Genomic DNA, 16,463 nt, shown 5'->3' with positions numbered 1-16,463 from the left:
CCTTTGGTGTAGAAATACGGAGCCATAAATACTGCAAAGACTTTTAGGAAGCTGAGCTGAGTGTGGTAGCGCATGCTGGTGATCTCAGAACCCAGGTGGCAGCAGGAAGATCAGGAGTTCAAAGCCAGCCTAGGAATATGAGATACTGTCTCAAAACAAGCCTGAGTCAGGTAGAAGTCTTCATAGACTACCCTCACTGCCACACCACACCTGCAATCGCCCATCCAGGCGCTAAGGCCACACTTAACAACATAGCAAGCCTTTGCCAGGCTAGGCTACATTCAACCCTGCCTCAAAAAAATTAAAGAGACAGCTCGATCTACATAAAAGTTCTAGAACAGCTAGGGCTCTGTAGCTGTCTCAAAGAACATTTATGGGCTGGAGAGGGCTCAGTGGTTATGAGCTCCTGCAGAGGACTTAGGTTTGATTCCTAGAAGCGCTTTTAAGTTCAGCTCCGGGGACTCCAATGTCCTCGTCTGACCCCCAAGGGCACCTGCACTCATACGCACTTACACACAGAGACACACATTAACTACAAATAAAAATAAAATCTTGGGCCGAGTGTGATGGCCACATCTTTTATCCCAGCACTCCACGGCAGAGACCAGTAGGTCTCTACAAGTTTGAGGCCAGCCTGGTCTACATGAAGTCAGTCAGCTATAAAGTGAGAACCTGTCTCAAACAAACAATTTTGTTTTTAATTTTTTAAAGGGAACAATGAAATACTTCAGCAGGTAAAGTTGCCTGCCACCAAGCCTGAAGACTGTGTTCAGTTCTTGGGATGCACACACAAAAAAGCTTTTCATTAAAAAAAAAAAAAAAAGAAAGAAAGAAAGAGAGAGAGAGAGAGAGAGAGAGAGAGAGAAAAGAAAGAGAGAGAGAGAGAGAGAGAGGATAAAAAACAGGAGGAGGAGAAAAAGTTTCCAGGCTGGTGGTGTAAGCCTGTAATCACTGTGCTCAGGAGACTAAGGAAGGAGGACCCAGAGCTCCAGGCTAACCTGGGCTACATACAAAGCACTGGGGGTGAGGGTGGGGGTGGGGAGGAGGCTTAGCTGGTGAATTATCTATCTGCCTAGCATACGACAAGACCCTGGAAATGACCCCTAGTGGCCCATGAAATTGGGCACAGTGACACATGCCTGTAAATACCAGCACTCAGGTTACAGACAAAAGGATCCTAAGTTCAAAATCAGCTACAAAGGATGTTCGAAAGGAACCCGAAGTGAGGCCCTGTCGGGCCTAGGGGTACAGCTCCCTGTAAAGTGCTTGCCTAGTCTGAATTTGACACCCAGTGGTGGTGACACTTTGTGTAGGCTGCCTGAGCCCCCTTCAGAGATCAACACCAAAGCTGAACGGTGAGTAAAGAGGTTTACAAACAAAGAGGAAATCAACCAAGCTTCCTGAACTGCTCCTCTTTCGGGCTGAACTTTAGAAACCTTAACATTTTTCAGTGGTCTGATACCATGATGTAATAAGCATCACCTGACTCTACCACCCAATAGAATGGCTGGGGAAACTTGAGCTGTTCACATCAGCAGGCAATCCAAGGACTTCCTTTCTGCCTAGATTCTGTCACTTTGAAGGTCCTCTAAGTCAAATCTGCGCTTTGGTTGGCAAGCCCCCTCTGTTATTCTGTGAATCAGTGTCCCACATCTAGAGCCAACACGGTGATTCAAGCTATCTAGAGACAACCAGATCTCACCCATGGAAGAGAGTGGGCCAGTACAACCCACACCTGTGATTCCTGCATTGTAGATGGGGCAGGAGAATCAGGAGTGCTAGGCACAGCCTGAGTCAGTGAGTTTAAGGCCAGTCCCAGATACATGACACTATGTCTCTAAAAAGAACTAGGGGGTCCAGCGGGCTTGCTGCCAAGCCTGATGACCTGAGTTCAATCACTTCAACTCACGTGGTAAAAGAAAACCGACTTCCAAAAGCCCTGCCGTTGCCAACACCTGAGAAGTGTGGCTGGAACACACTAATTATTCTAAAAAGAGAAAGAGTTCAGGGGTAAAGCACCTGCCTCGTGTGCATGAGGGTTTGAGCCCCAGTATCTGAAGAAAAAGAAAACAATGTCTCTAAACATATGCACACCAGAGATTCACACATACCACTTTCCCCTAAATATTAACAAGAGCATCAAGGCCTCTTGGTTGAGCCTGTTCTTCGCAGATGTTTACTTTAAAAGACCACTGCCCGAACAAACTGCTTCAAAGCCTCCTTCACCGCTTACACAACCCACTTCTCGGTACTTTTCCAGAAACAAGCCTTTTGAAAGCGCGTCGAAAGGGTTTCGAGTGTTTCCTTTTCATGGACCTGAGTGCTGACTGAGTCAGGATTGAGAAATGTCTCCAGCAGGATGTGAGTGAGGAAGCCAGCCCGCACCCGGTCCCCGCAGGGCTGATTCACTACCGCCAACTCACCGCGCTAATACCGACAGCCACACTCACCCCCCAGGTCCACAGCACAGCGGCTTTGGCTGCGGGGCACGGCCGCAGCCCGGAGCTTGCCCCGGGTGGCTCCTGCACCGTGCACGCCCACGGGACCCACGGCTGAGCCGCCGGCACGCGGGGAGACGGCGAAGCCCCAGCCCAGCCCGCCCGAGCACTCTCACCTCCGGCGCCGGCGCTCCCGGCTCCTGCCCAGACGGTCGGAGAGGCGGCCCAGGAGCGCGGCCAGCCCGGGCCGGCCAGGCAGCAGGCCCAGCAGCCGCCTCCAGAACACCGGGCCCGCTGCCGGCGCCGCCATGGAGACCCGCCGCTTCCGCTTCCGGCGCGCGAGAACTTTATTGACAGCGCGAGCGCGGACACGGAGCCAGCGCGCAGGCGCGGCAGCGACGGCACAGATTTGTACTGCCTGATCTTGCCTCAGTGTCCCTTCTAGGGCACAGAGTCACTCCAGACAGGGAGCTCGAGGGCGGGCGGCGTGGACTACGGTCCTAAGTTCACCTGATGGTCCAGGAGGGAGAATGCTGGTGACAGCGCTTCCCCCCGAATCCTGTCAGACTGAGAGCTGCAGCTCTGCGCCCTATGCTCACCTGCCTTGCTGTAAGAGGAAGGATGCTCAGCGCCCTGACACCTGCCATATTTTCAGCTGCTACTCTGCACTCACATGAGGGTCCAGGAGGGAGAACACTAGTAACTGCTCAGCGCCCCGAATCCTGTCAGATTCACAGCTGCTGCCCCACGCTCACATGAGGGTTCAGGAGGGAGGATGTTAGTAGCATCTTAGCACCAGTCACACTGACTGCTGCCGCCATAGGCACAGCACTCACCTCTCGTGCTCCAGGAAAGAGGAAGCTAGCGACAACTCAAGAGTCCTGACACCTGTCAGATTGATTGCCTCCTGAGCCCTGAACCCTGCACACACTTGCCTGGCTCCAAGAGGAAGGATACTAGTGACAGCTCAGCGCCCAACACCTGTCGGATTGCCAGCGCCTGCTTTGTGCCTGCACTCAACTGCATCAATACAGGATGGTGCCAGCTCAACGCCCTGAGGCCTGACCCACCTCTGCCCCTGTCAGATTTACATGCCATTGATTCCTTCCCTGGCTCACATAGGCCGGAACTTAGAAGCTAGAAACATTGTAAAACAGTCATCATTCTATTTACCCAAGAGATGATGTGGAGTTAAAGCTGTAACACTTAAACTAACATTCTGAATTTCACCTCCACCAAACTATTCCAGGAAAGTTAGTGACACATTCCCAAAAGAATATTTATCTCAGCCTTTCTCCCATTATTGAAAAGTGTGGAAACAGCTTTCACCGCCACTGCTGCAGCCCTTGCAGCTGCTGCTGTTGCTGGTGCATGCCTTTAATCCCAGCACTGTAAAGTTAAGCAGACAAATCTCTGTGAGTACAAGACCAGCCTGCTCTACGGAGCACGTTCCATAGCCAGGACTACACAGTGAAACCCTGTCTCAAAAAACCAAAATCAAGGGTTGGGGATTTAGCTCAGTGGTAGAGCGCTTGCCTAGCATGGGCAAGGCCCTGAGTTCGGTCCCCAGCTCCGAAAAAAAAAAAAAATTTAAAACCAAAATCAAACAAACAAAACAACCAAAATCTCAGTGAAGGGGTTGACTAGGTTCACTGTGGTGTATCAGTACAGTGGTTGGCCATATCTCCATGAAAAATGACATACTAGAAGAATATTTAGTGGCATCACTTACAAAATTTACCAGGGGCAGGCGAAACGGCTCAGTAGATAAAGGTGCTTACTGCCAAGGCTGACAACCTGAGTTTGAGCCTCGGGACAACATGTGGTAGAAAAAGAGACCTGACTCAACTTGTTCCCTGACCTCCGCATGCACTCCATAGCATCGGTGAGCCTGCTGCTCCCACAGAATAAATCAACATGCAGAAATCTAAATAAAATTAAGGGGTTGGGGATTTAGCTCAGTGGTAGAGCGCTTGCCTAGCAAGCACAAGGCCCTGGGTTCGGTCCCCAGCTTCAAAGAAAAGAAAAGAAAAAAAATTAAAAGGAAAGTCCAGCAAGATGGTTCAATAGATAAAGGTGCTTGCTGAGAAAAAAATGTCCTCCGACCCTCACACTTGTGCCCCCTCCAGAGCATACACACATCAATAACAATAAACGGTATACTAATTTTTAAAACAATGAAAAAATATTATCAAAGAGTGGTTTAAAAAGGGGGGGGGGGCTGGGGATTTAGCTCAGTGTAGAGCGCTTACCTAGGAAGTGCAAGGCCCCGGGTTCGGTCCCCAGCTCCGGAAAAAAAGAACCAAAAAAAAAAAAAAAAAAAAAAAAAAAGACAGGGTTGGGGATTTAGCTCAGTGGTAGAGCGCTTGCCTAGCAAGCGCAAGGCCCTGGGTTCGGTCCCCAGCTCCGAAAAAAAGAAAAGAAGAAAAAAAAAAAGACAATTTCATGCAGGCATGGTAGGCCACGTTGTAATCCCAGACCTCACCAGCCCTCAGGAGGCAAAAGCATTAGTATGTAAGAAAAGGAAAGAAGGAAGGAAGGAAGAATGGAAGGAAGGAGGAAAAAAAGGAAGAAAGAGAAAAATGAGGCAGGTCCTAGAACTTGGGAGACAGGGACAAAAAGATAAGGCATTAAGCATCATCTGTTGCAACAAAGTGAGTTCAAGACCAACTAGCACTGCATGAGCCTCTGCCTAAAAACAAATAGTTATAAATAAATAAATAATAATAAGTGTCACAGGGCAGTGGTGGCACATGCCTTTAGTCCTAGCCCTCGGGAGGCAGAAGTGGGCAGATCTCTGAGCTTGAGGCAGCCTGATCTAAAAACAATTCCAGACAGCTAGAGCTGTATAACTAAGACTTTGTCTCAAGAAACAAACGAACAAACAAATGCCAAAAAAAAAAAACCAAAAAAATAAAACCTACCACATTTTGTGAAAGGCAAGGAGAACACATCAGTCCCACCTGGGGTGCTCTCCTGAAGCGGCCAGTAGTGTTTAGAACTTCCAGATCACTCACAGGCAGTGAGTACTTCAAATCGCCTTTAATTTTTAAGCGTGCACAGTTTCACAAACACGAGGCAGATTTAGCTTCTTCCACATTAAAAATGGTGACTCATCAGATTTCCTAACTTCCAGTAACCAGGATGGGCTCCTGGTGCCTTTAGCCTATCACAGGAGGTGCTGAGTAAACAGACTCTGAACCACCCTGCCATACTATCACCCTCATCCCCAGCGGGGATCACCACCAGGACCACAGAGCGTCCTCACCATCCTGGAGAGAGAAGTTCCATGGCCCCTGTGGTTCTTTGCTGTGTGAGGCAGTACCTGAAAGACAGGGCTGGCTCAGTGGGAATTTCTCTTCTAACACAAATTGCAGTTAGACAGTCAGTGGCATTGAATGTGTGGCTAGTGAAACTGATAAATACATCCATTCCTAGTAAACCCAGGAGATGGCCCAGCCCCTTCTAACACCACAAACCTAGAGCCTCTAGCTTCACGGCTACCCTGAAACACAGCCATAAGCAGAGGGAGGCAGCCGTGACTCTTTCAGGGGACGTATACCTTAGAGGTTCCAAACTTTTGCATACTGACTTTCAGAGATGAGACATTTTATTTCCTTCTTTCTTCTTTAGATTTATCTCTTTAACGTGTAGAGTGTTTCGCTGCCTATTTGTATGAACAGCACACCCATGCCTCATGCCTGTGTAAATCAGAGGAGAGCATCAGATTTCCGGGCGCTGGAATTATAGATGGTTTTGAGCCATCACTGTGGGTACTGGGAACTAAGCCCTGGTCCTTTGCAAGAGCAACATGTGCTTCTTTTTTTTTTTTTTTTTTTTTTTTTGGTTCTTTTTTTTCCGGAGCTGGGGACCGAACCCAGGGCCTTGCGCTTCCTAGGTAAGCGCTCTACCACTGAGCTAAATCCCCAGCCCCGCAACATGTGCTTCTAACTGCTAAGTCATCTCTCCAGCCAATTTACTTTTTGTTTGTTTATTTATTTTTGGTTTTTCCCAGATAGGGGTTCTCTGTGTAGCCCTGGCTGGCCTGGAACTCGCTCCGTAGACCAGGCTGGCCTCAAACTCAGAGATCCGCCTGCCTCTGCCTCCAGAGTGCTGGGATTAAAGGTGTGAGCCACCACCCTTTATTTTTAAAATTAATCTGTTTTTTTTTTATTCTTTGACAGTTTCGTGCGCATGGAGAATTTTAGTTCTTCTTCCCTATCACCTTGTTGTATCCCCCTCTTTCTTCTCCCACTGAAAGCCTTCTCCCCAACATGGCCCTTCCTACTTTTCTGACTTTCCTGTCTGTGACCCACTAAGTTCTAGCAGCGTTACCTGCATAAGCATAGGAGGCAACTTGTTAGTGGCTACATCACTAAAGACAGTGACACCTCCTTCCTCTGCAGCTATGATCAGTCAGTACTCCAGAATTAATTTTTTTTTTTTGGTTCTTTTTTTCGGAGCTGGGGACCGAACCCAGGGCCTTGCGCTTCCTAGGTAAGCGCTCTACCACTGAGCTAAATCCCCAGCCCCCAGAATTAATTTTTAAATTGTATTTTTGAAGCTCAGGCCTGATGGCATGCCTTTAACCCCAACACTCGGACACTCAGTCTTGAAACCCCCCCTCAAAAATACTTTTTACTATTTATTTATTTTTATTTATACGAGTACACTGCAGCTGTCAGACACACCGGAAGAGGGCGTTGAATCCCATAACAGATGGTTGTGAGCCACTATGAGGTTGCTGGGAACTGAACTCAGGACCTCTGGAAGAGCAGTCAGTGCTCTTAACCGCTGAGCCATCTCTCTAGCCCTCAAAAATATTATTTACTTATTTATTTTATGTATGTCTTCATATATATGAAGTCTGGGGTCCATAGAGGCCAGAAAAGGGTTCGGGTCCCCTAGAACTGCAGTTACAGGCTGTTGGGAGCCACCCCGTGAGTGCTGGGAATTAGAATAGGTTCTTCTGCACCAATAGGAAGTGTCCCTAACCTCTGTTGCTGGCACAATTTTTAGCTGCTTAAATTTGCCTGGTGACAGAAAGTGCATTCTCTGTGCCCAGAGACCTTGTCTAAGTTGATTGGTGAGAATAACCAGGGAAGATGAGACACCCTCAGATGACAGCAGGGCCAAGATGAGCTGCCCAGGAGGGTCTCTGTAACCCACAGCTGCTAGGAGGCTCGAGACCTGGGGCGGAATCTACTACTGTACATGGGGTTTCTTGATACACATCGTAAGGGCCCAGACATGAAGGTATCTGTCCTGGGATAGCCCTCACACCATGGAGACCCATCCACCAAGTGCTGTCCAGCCCCCTGCCTCCACCCGCTGCCTCCTTGTTATTCCTCTCATTCCTTCCCAAACAGGAGGTGCCAGGGTGAGAAAGACAGTAACAGGCTTGATGACAGATAGCACGTCTTCCCAAAAGGAAGAGGAAAGCCATTCACTGGAAGCAGAGTTGACGTCAGGGAGCATTGGATGATGCCCCCAGAGCAGGCTGCTCTCCCAGGCAGGAAGCGCCAGGAAATCCTGAGCCAAGGGCCCATGCCTCCTCTGATTCACTCCCTGCTCCACCATCCACACCAAAGCCAGAGGAAAGCCACTACCTCCCAACCTGAGAAAGACTTCTCCCAGACCAGCAAAGTCAAGGACAAGGCACTGGGAAGGCAGCTCAGCCATTGCCCTGCATGCATGGGGCCTTGGAGCCAATACCCAGCCCTACACAAACCAGGGTTGCACCTGTGACACCAGATCTTGAGACCCTAAGTAAGGTAGGTTAGGGCCACCCTGGTCTACGTACATACCAAATTCCAGGCCAGTCTGGCTACTCAGTGAGACCTTGTCTAGAAATGAATTAAAAAACAAACAAACAAATAAATAAAATCCTTAAAAAAGTATGCTACTGTCCACATTAGAAATTGTCAGCTTTGCCAAGCTGGGCATGGTGACACACGCCTTTAATCGAAACCCTCCGGGTCTTGAAAAACAAAAACAAAAAAGTAGCTTGCCAAAGCCAGGCATGGCTACCCACGCCTATATTCCCAGCACACAGAGAAATACCTGTCAGGAAGATTCCACAAGTTTGAAGTCAGCCTGAGAAAAGGAGGGGGGAGGGAGGGGAGGGAAGAAAAGAGGGAGGGAAGGAAAGGGGGAGGGGGAGAAAGGGGGAGGGGGAGAAAGGGGGAGGGGGAGAAAGGGGGAGGGGGAGAAAGGGGGAGGGGGAGAAATAAATAAATCTTTTTAAAAATAAATAAAAAGAAATGGGCTGGGGAATCTATAGGTCCTGATAGAGTGCTAGTGGGCAGCGTAAAGCCATGCATCCCACCTCCAGCAGAAAAGGAAACACTCCCTCCCACAGTAGGAGTGTACACTCAAGAGGATTAGAAATCTCAGGGCATCTTCGACTGCCTGGGGAGTTTGAGGACAGCCTGGGCTCTATGAGAACCGGTATCTGTCCTGGGATAGCCCCTCACACCATGGAGACCCATCCACCAAGTGCTGTCCAGCCCCCTGCCTCCACCCACTGCCTTCTTGTTAGTCCCCTCACTCCTTCCCAAACAGGAGGTGCCGGGGTGAGAAAGTCTCAAAAACCAACCTTTTTCTTCATTTTATTTTAATTATCATTGTTGGATGTACGTGGGACGACACGCACAGGTCGCGCGGCTTGTGTGGAGGTCAGAGGACTGTCTCAGAGTCAGATCTCTCTTTCCACCTTTATGTGGGCTCTGGGGCTCAAAATCAGTCACCGGCTTGAGCAGGAAGCTCCTATGACTGATGAACCAAAAGTTTTCATCAGAAAGTGATATTCAGGGTAGCCTGAATCACACCAGAAGAGGGCATCAGATCCCTTTACAGATGGTTGTGAGCCACCATGTGGTTGCTGGGAATTGAACTCAGGACCTCTGGAAGAGCAGCCAGTGCTCTTAACCACTGAGCCATCTCTCCGGCCCCCAATCCTCTTTATTTATTTGGTTGTTGATATTTGGTGCCGGAATAAACTGTCTCTTGGGGCTGTTGATAGATCATCAGGTAAAGGAACATATCAACCCAGCTACTAAGCCAGGACTCTAAGGGTTGAAGGGAACAGACTCCACAATTGTCTTCTGGCTTGTGTCACACCCGCACGTGTGTGCACAGAGGTGGGGTGGTGCACACACGCAGAAGTGCTCTCCCACATATATAACCACGTTCTTCTCAAGGGTCCTTCTGACCTGCCATTCCAGAATAGAGAAATTAGAGGCCTTCTAGAATTCTGGGACCAGGACCCATGTCCTCTGGAGCTGTGGAAATGCCTGGAGGAGCCCGACCGACTGACCAACCGACCAACCGTGAAGAATTCTTTCCCAGCATGGAGGTTTAAATCAGCCACCTCCCTGGTTGGAGAAGAGAAGGCTGGCTGGTCAGGCGCTGTCCACTTATCATCCCAGCCTTTGAACGATGAAAAATCTTGTCATCAGCAAAACAAAACATCTATTGCTCAATGCCTGCTTCACCACAGAGCAGCCGTGGGCTTTCTGGCATTTAATCAACACAAGAAGTCAGACCCAAATTTCTGGAAATGCCTCCGGGGCAGAGCATCCTGCTTGTTTCGGTGTCAGTGTGAGGATAACTTCAACCATTGGTTTCAGGGGAATCTTGGCCTCTTGCGGTGTGGCAAGCAGCCAGCACCATAGTACCTCATGATCCGGCAACCCATTGCAGGGGGAAACAGTCTTCTGTGGCCAGCTGTCCCAAGGCCTTGTACTCACTCAGTAGCCAGGGGGATCTCTGAGGGGGTCCCCTCAGAAGCCCACCCTGCCACCGCCTTCCCCAGCTTCAACTACCTGGCCCACGAGGTGAAGCCAAACAGAGGCTGGCAGGTGGGTCCTCTCAGCACCTGTCTGGCCTGAGAGAGAAGCAGAGCAGGCCAGGCTGAGGCAGGAGGGATGAGAGCCTTTCAGCCTGGAACACAGGGCCAGGTTGACTGGTTGTCTGGCTCCCTGTAGTTCCAGACCAGAAGGAGGGCAAGGATAAGACAGTTGGGTTGGGAAGGGCCAGGGCTGGAGAGCACAGTGTCCCATTAAAGGACCAAGGGGCCATGCTGGAGTAAGTCTGCCATCAGAAGCCAAGCCCCAGAACATGGACGTGAGGTTTCCAGATTTTTGCTGTTGCTTCATTTCCTAAGGATTTTATTTAGTTCTATTTTATGTGTGTATGTAGTCCAGGCTGGTTCACACTCACTGTGTGGTCAAGGATGACTCTGAACTCCCGGGATTACAGATATGTGGCACCACTCCCAGCTTGCTCTGTGTGTGTGTGTGTATGTATGTGTGTGTGTGTGTGTGTGTGTATGTGTGTGGTGTACCCGAGTGCCACAACACAATAGAGAGGTCAGAGGACAATTTTGTGAAACTGGTTCTCTCTTTCCACTTTTACCTGGGTTCAGGGAGCAAAACCGGGTTGCCAGGTTCAAATCATTAGGTAGCAAGGTCCTTGACCTGCTGAGCCTCCTCGATGGCTCCTTTCCAGATTTTAAATGTTGCCTCAAAAAATTAGTTTTTAACCCCGTATGAGCCAAGCAGTCCGTGGTGCTGTGCCCTGGTGGGTCTCACTTCCTGTGTTCCTGTCAACCAAACCCTAAGTGTTGCCGGCATTTGGGAAGCAAAGGACAGGACGGAAGAACTCAGGCAGCCACTAGTTTGTGCCTTTCAAAGGCAGTCCCACGATGGAATGGCAGAGGGTGGTCCTGACTCACCTCCCCAGGGTACTATGAAATTGAAACTTCTCATCCAAGTGGACAGCTGCCCAGAAGCAGGAGGGTGTGTAAGCAGATGTGAGACTGGAAGATGCTGGATGACAGCACTCTGGGCACCCTGAGCTGGTAAGCAGCCAGACCCCTATGTCCTTGAGTCTTCCCCTGGTCTAGGTGTGCAGAAGATCAGTCAGGACAGTGGAGCCAGCCTCCAGGGAAAACCCAGGAGTTTGGTCAACAGTCTGGGCCACAGTGTGACCCAAGTGGGGACACTTCTCTAGGCCCCAGCTTCCTATCTTGTCTATCTCTGTCACTTCCTCAGGGAAACCCCTTTGGATGGTTTCTCATAATGGGAGCAACTCTTTTGTGGACTTTTTCCACGAGGCATTGAATCTAGACTCTAGATTCTTAAGCCTCCCACATGCTAAGCAAGTTCTCTAACACACAAACACAGTCACACACCGAGTCACACGCTACACCACTCACATACACAAACACACACACTCATTCCCACACCAACACATAGTCACATTCACACACATATACTCACACACACCACTCACATATACAAACACACACACTCAGACACACACACAGAGGGGGCGGGGGAGATGAGAGACAGAAATCCCGCAAGAGCGGGGAGAGAGTTCTTTGTTTTTACTTTCCATTTTAAGACAGGGTCTCAAACTGCCCTTAAACTTTCAATCCTCCTGCCTCGGCCTCCACAGTAGCATAGATGACCGACCTCGGTCACTAAGCCAGGTTTATGACATCTTCATGGCACTAAGAAAAGTCAAATTAGGGCTGGAAATTAAGAGCACTGACTGCTCTTCCAGAGGTCCTGAGTTCAGTTCCCAGCAACCACATGGTGGCTCACAACCATCTGTAATGGGATCCGATGCCCTCTTCTGGTGTGTCTGAGGACAGCGAAGGTGTACTAACATACATAAAATAAATAAATCTTAAAAAAAAAAAAGTCAAATTAATCAGTTCGGGTAACAACTGTACAGGAATCCTGTCCTGCCAGGAAAAAAAACCTAAGCCCAGACTGATAAATTTCCAGCCCCATCTTAATCCCTGACCCACATACCCACTTAAGGAATAAATGAATTTTTTTGTAAAGTAAGTGATAAACAAGAAGCAAAGACTGGGGGCTGGGGATTTAGCTCAGTGGTAGAGCGCTTACCTAGGAAGCGCAAGGCCCTGGGTTCGGTCCCCAGCTCCAGAAAAAAAAAGAACCAAAAAAAAAAAAAAAAAAAAAAAAAGAAGCAAAGACTGTAAACCAGGCGTGGTGGTGGCCACGCCTTTAATCACAGCACTCAGGAGGCAGAGGTCTGCTGTGACCTCTGAGTTTAAGGCCAGCCTGGAAAATTGTTTTAAAACTCAAAAATACTCATGGAGGCTAGAAAGATTACTCGGGGGTTGAGTTCATATTTGCTCTTCCAGAGGACCTGAGTTCAATTCCCAGCACCAAAGTTAGGCACCTCACTACACAAACTCCAGTTCCGGAGATCCAGGGCCGAACCCAGGGCCTTGTGCTTTCTAGGCAAGTGCTCTACCAAGGAGCTAAATCCCCAACCCCCTTCTTTTACTGTCATATGCAAATGCAATAGACACCTGTGCATACAAATAAAAAATAAACTAACACTCCTCATCAATACCCACATGAGGGGGCGTGGGGAAGCTACCTCCAGATCAATTAGACTCCCCCACCCCTATCCTCCATGAAGAGCCCCACCCTCACTCCTGACCCACTCGCCCACGGTGAAACTTGGGAGGCAGCTGGGTCTATCCTTTCACTTTGAACTTGGCTAAGGTTCAGTGGGAGACCAACTGCATACTACCTTCTCAGAGCACTGGGGCTCCTGAAGATAGCTACTATTCTCCTACAGAAGCGGGGACAGATGCTACAGGTGCACTCGGATGAGGAGGCCAGGGTCCCCAACTGTGTGGTTCACAGAGCTGAGAAGCAGCACTCACCTGGCCCTTCTCCATCCCTGGCCTCTCAGGGAGTGCTCCCTCTGGGCTGGGCTCTCCTCCCTGGGTACAGCGGCTTCGGGCTCTCGGCACGTGGCCAGGCCTCATTTGCATTGCAACCCAGATGGCTCACCGCAGCCTGGCTTCCCAGAACTGCCCAGCTGCCCTGCTGTCTGTTCCCCAACCCAGCGCCAGCTTGGCCTTGTGGGTGCTTCCCACCACAGCCCTTGACAGAGTGGGGTGTGTTGTTTGGAGGGTGGGACGGCTGGAAGAATGCTAGGAGCTGACTTTCCCCACCCTCTACCCCCAACTCAGAATTTGTGAACTTCAATATGCAGGAAGAAACTCTTCTCGGCCCATTACTTTCTCTCTGACCCCTCCTCTAGCACCCACCCACACAGAACCCATTACCCACCCCCACTCACACCCCGGGGCTGGGCTTCTGTGGGCAGAGGAATGGCCCCCAGGGCAGGGGTCCTAGCTCTCAGGCCAACCCAGTCCCTGGAGGGCACCAGGAATCTGAGACGTGAGGCTTGAGCGAGTGGGCGGTGGGTTGGGGAAGTGTTTTCTTTTTCTTCCCCTCCTCTGAGTTTTCTGGGAAACGCCAGAGGCTGGCCGGGCCTGGAATGTCAAACTTGAAAAGACTCTTTAGCTGCCGCCTCAGAGACATCCGACCCTCAAACCTTTTCATTAGCTTGAGGCCCCTCCTGCTTGCAACAAAGGCCTGCCAACGGGAATGCTGCTTCCCGGCCGCAAGCCATTGTCCTAGGCTCCTCCACCCCACGAGATTGTTAGCAACCGGAAAAGAAGAAATCGGGGTCAACTTGATATATGACCCCTGAGTCCTCCTCCTGGACTGAGAGAGGTTATCTGTGACAGACTCATCCTGCTTCCCACCCTGTTCCTAGTCCAAGAGGGCAGAGGAGAGGAGAGGAGAGGAGAGGGGAGGGGAGGGGAGGGGAGGGGAGGGGAGGGGAGAGGAGAGGAGAGGAGGGGAGAGAGAGAGAGAGAGAGACTGGAGGGAGGCTCTCTGTAACTTCAGGGGGCAAAAGAGAGAAAGGCTCCCTGCACACTAAGTTGACACAGAGAAAGAGGGATATTCAGGTCCCGGCCCCACAGAGGCCCCACGCTGGCCTAAGTTTCAGGACATCTGGATTCCCAGCTCCCTTTCCCAGGTTTAGGTGACAAGCTAGCACAGAGTTAGAAAAACAATAGCCAACAGTCACACATAAACAACCTCCAATAGCTTTGAAGACAGAGAGGCCCTGAACTTGGTCCTTCCCAAGGTCATGGGCAGAGGCAAGGTTCCTGACCCAGACGCTGAAGATCTGGTCACCAAGAACAGCAATCTTAGCATTTGTGCTCAGTGTAACTATGGCACCCGGGGTCAGCAAGCCACACCATTGCTGCCTGCTTGCCTGCCTGCCCGCCTGGGCACCAGCATTTTTTCCTGTCTGGGCCCAGAGGATGAGCTCAGCAGATGTTACAGCCACGGGCTGGCATCTGAAACCACAGGGCTCTTCCTCTCTGTTGGGAAGTTTTATCTTTATTATGTTTATGACCCCGCACCTTTGCCTGGAAATGGGATTCTGAAAGCGTCCAAGTTCTGCCACCCAGAGATTAGCAGAAGGTGGTAGCCTCCCAATCCCTTGGACGGGAAAAGGTTAGGTGGAGTTGAGGGTCCAGACCTAGATAGCGGGACCTTTCTCCGCCTCGACAACCCAGCAGATAAGAGGGCATGCAAACAGGGTTTAAGCACTGTCCTTGGGTCTGTCATCTCTCAGTTCAAGTCCTTGTCTTAAAGTGAGTCCCTGGAGCCCGGCATGAACCAGAGTCTCCTCCTACTTTTCCAGGCTGTTTGTCCTCAGATTAGCAGTGTAATAATCTCCAGTAAACCATCCCTGGGGCTTCCCAGAACCCACACTGTCTAGGCTACCCGCACAGAAGCTCTAGAAACCAATAGTGTGAGAAGAAAGCTGGCTGTGCATCCAACACTGGTAGAAAACAGAAGTCGGCAGAAGCTGGCCTCGGAGGACTTCCTATGCAGCGGGCTCCAGGCTTACAAAGGAAATAAACCCAGGGCTGTGTGGTTAAGAGCCATGGCCGCTCACAGTGACCTGAGGACCCCAGATCCAGGAGACCAGGCGCCTCTGTGCACATACCCACACGTAATTACGCATATATTCCCGTAGTTTTAAAACAACCAAGTTTCCAAAATATACAGGAAAAAAGGGTACAACAAATCCAAGCTCCTCAGAGCACTTTGATAAGCGTGGCAGCCTCAATGCCTAATCGTAAAGAGAAAGTACTAATCAACCAACCTGGAGAGGTAGTGTCAAAGGCAGCCAGGGCCCCCACACATGAGTCTGGTGCAGGTGGGACACTGACAAGCAAAGCTGATGAACCTCTCACTCCACTCCCAGTCGTTTGTTATTGGCTTTTGTTATTTACCTGTCTCGGGCTTTTGTTAAGCTTTTGTTATTTACCTGTCTCGGGCTTTGTTTTTCTTGTCAAGTCCTGGCTATTCATTTGTTACCATTAGTGATTTATTTTTGACTGGACTGAGACTCCCGCAGTAGAATCTCTCAGCGAGGACAGCCTACCTTTTCCTCTTGGCAATCGCTTCCTGGTGTTTTTCTTTGGCTCCCTTCATTCTCTTGGCCAAAGGTTTCACAGCCTCCTCCTTACTCTCAGTGTGGTCGTCTTGTCTGCAGAGAACTACATCAGCGTTTGTACACTGGTACCGGGAGGACACCGGGAGTAACAGGACATAGAACCTCTGGTGCTTGGGCCGGGGGCTTCCTAGCTTTGTTTCCAGGCTGATTGTTTACAGGTCTGGTTGGTGCACTATCTTTAGAGAGACTGAAAGGTTTGCAGACTCTTCGAGCTCTTTTGGGCTCCGACTATGGAGGCACAGTAGTGTCTGTCCATTCAGAAACCTCCTTTCTTCTCTTGTTTTATTTTATTTTTTTCTTTTTACAATAACCAGGTTGAGAACACTTGAGAACACTCAGCTTGGCGTCCACAATGCATCCCTGACATATTTGTGCCTTCTCCCCGGTCTCTAACAGGGATGCCCCCAACTCCACAGCAGACACACTCTGTCCTGTGTCACCAAACTTACTCCAACAGGAAAACCTCGTCCTTCAGACAAGACCCCCCTTCCACTCTTCACCAAGCGCAGCGGCCACATCCCTGGCCACGCACTTCTCAGAGAAGGTACAGATCTGGCACTCGGCCTGTGCTTCAAGGAGACCACTTTCTGCAAGTTGGTGGCTGGAAAGGAGATATTTCGCTTTTCATCCTGACATAGG

General features: G+C 50.0%; 1 protein-coding gene across 6 annotated transcripts in view; it reads right to left on the bottom strand.

Annotated features, from left to right (window-relative positions):
- The window catches only part of Pgs1 (phosphatidylglycerophosphate synthase 1), a 35,619-nt gene extending 32,840 nt beyond the window's left edge, over positions 1–2,779 (bottom strand). For 2 of the 6 annotated variants that reach the window (XR_010055194.1, XM_063269241.1), the window contains exon 1: positions 2,615–2,775. Coding sequence is in view for 3 of the 6 variants with exons in the window: in XM_063269241.1 (XP_063125311.1) it covers positions 2,615–2,748 (134 nt within the window). In the remaining 3 variants the exon portion in view is untranslated. Of the gene's footprint in view, positions 1–2,614 lie in introns of all 6 variants that reach the window. The other 4 variants (XR_010055193.1, XR_010055192.1, XM_006247855.5 and 1 more) reach the window with 3 other exon arrangements.
- Between the last annotated feature and the right edge of the window lie 13,684 nt (positions 2,780–16,463).

The sequence above is a fragment of the Rattus norvegicus genome, chromosome 10 (genome assembly GCF_036323735.1).
Source record: "Rattus norvegicus strain BN/NHsdMcwi chromosome 10, GRCr8, whole genome shotgun sequence".
In the NCBI taxonomy this organism is placed as follows: domain Eukaryota; kingdom Metazoa; phylum Chordata; class Mammalia; order Rodentia; family Muridae; genus Rattus; species Rattus norvegicus.
This window is presented reverse-complemented; position numbering and strand designations above follow the sequence as displayed.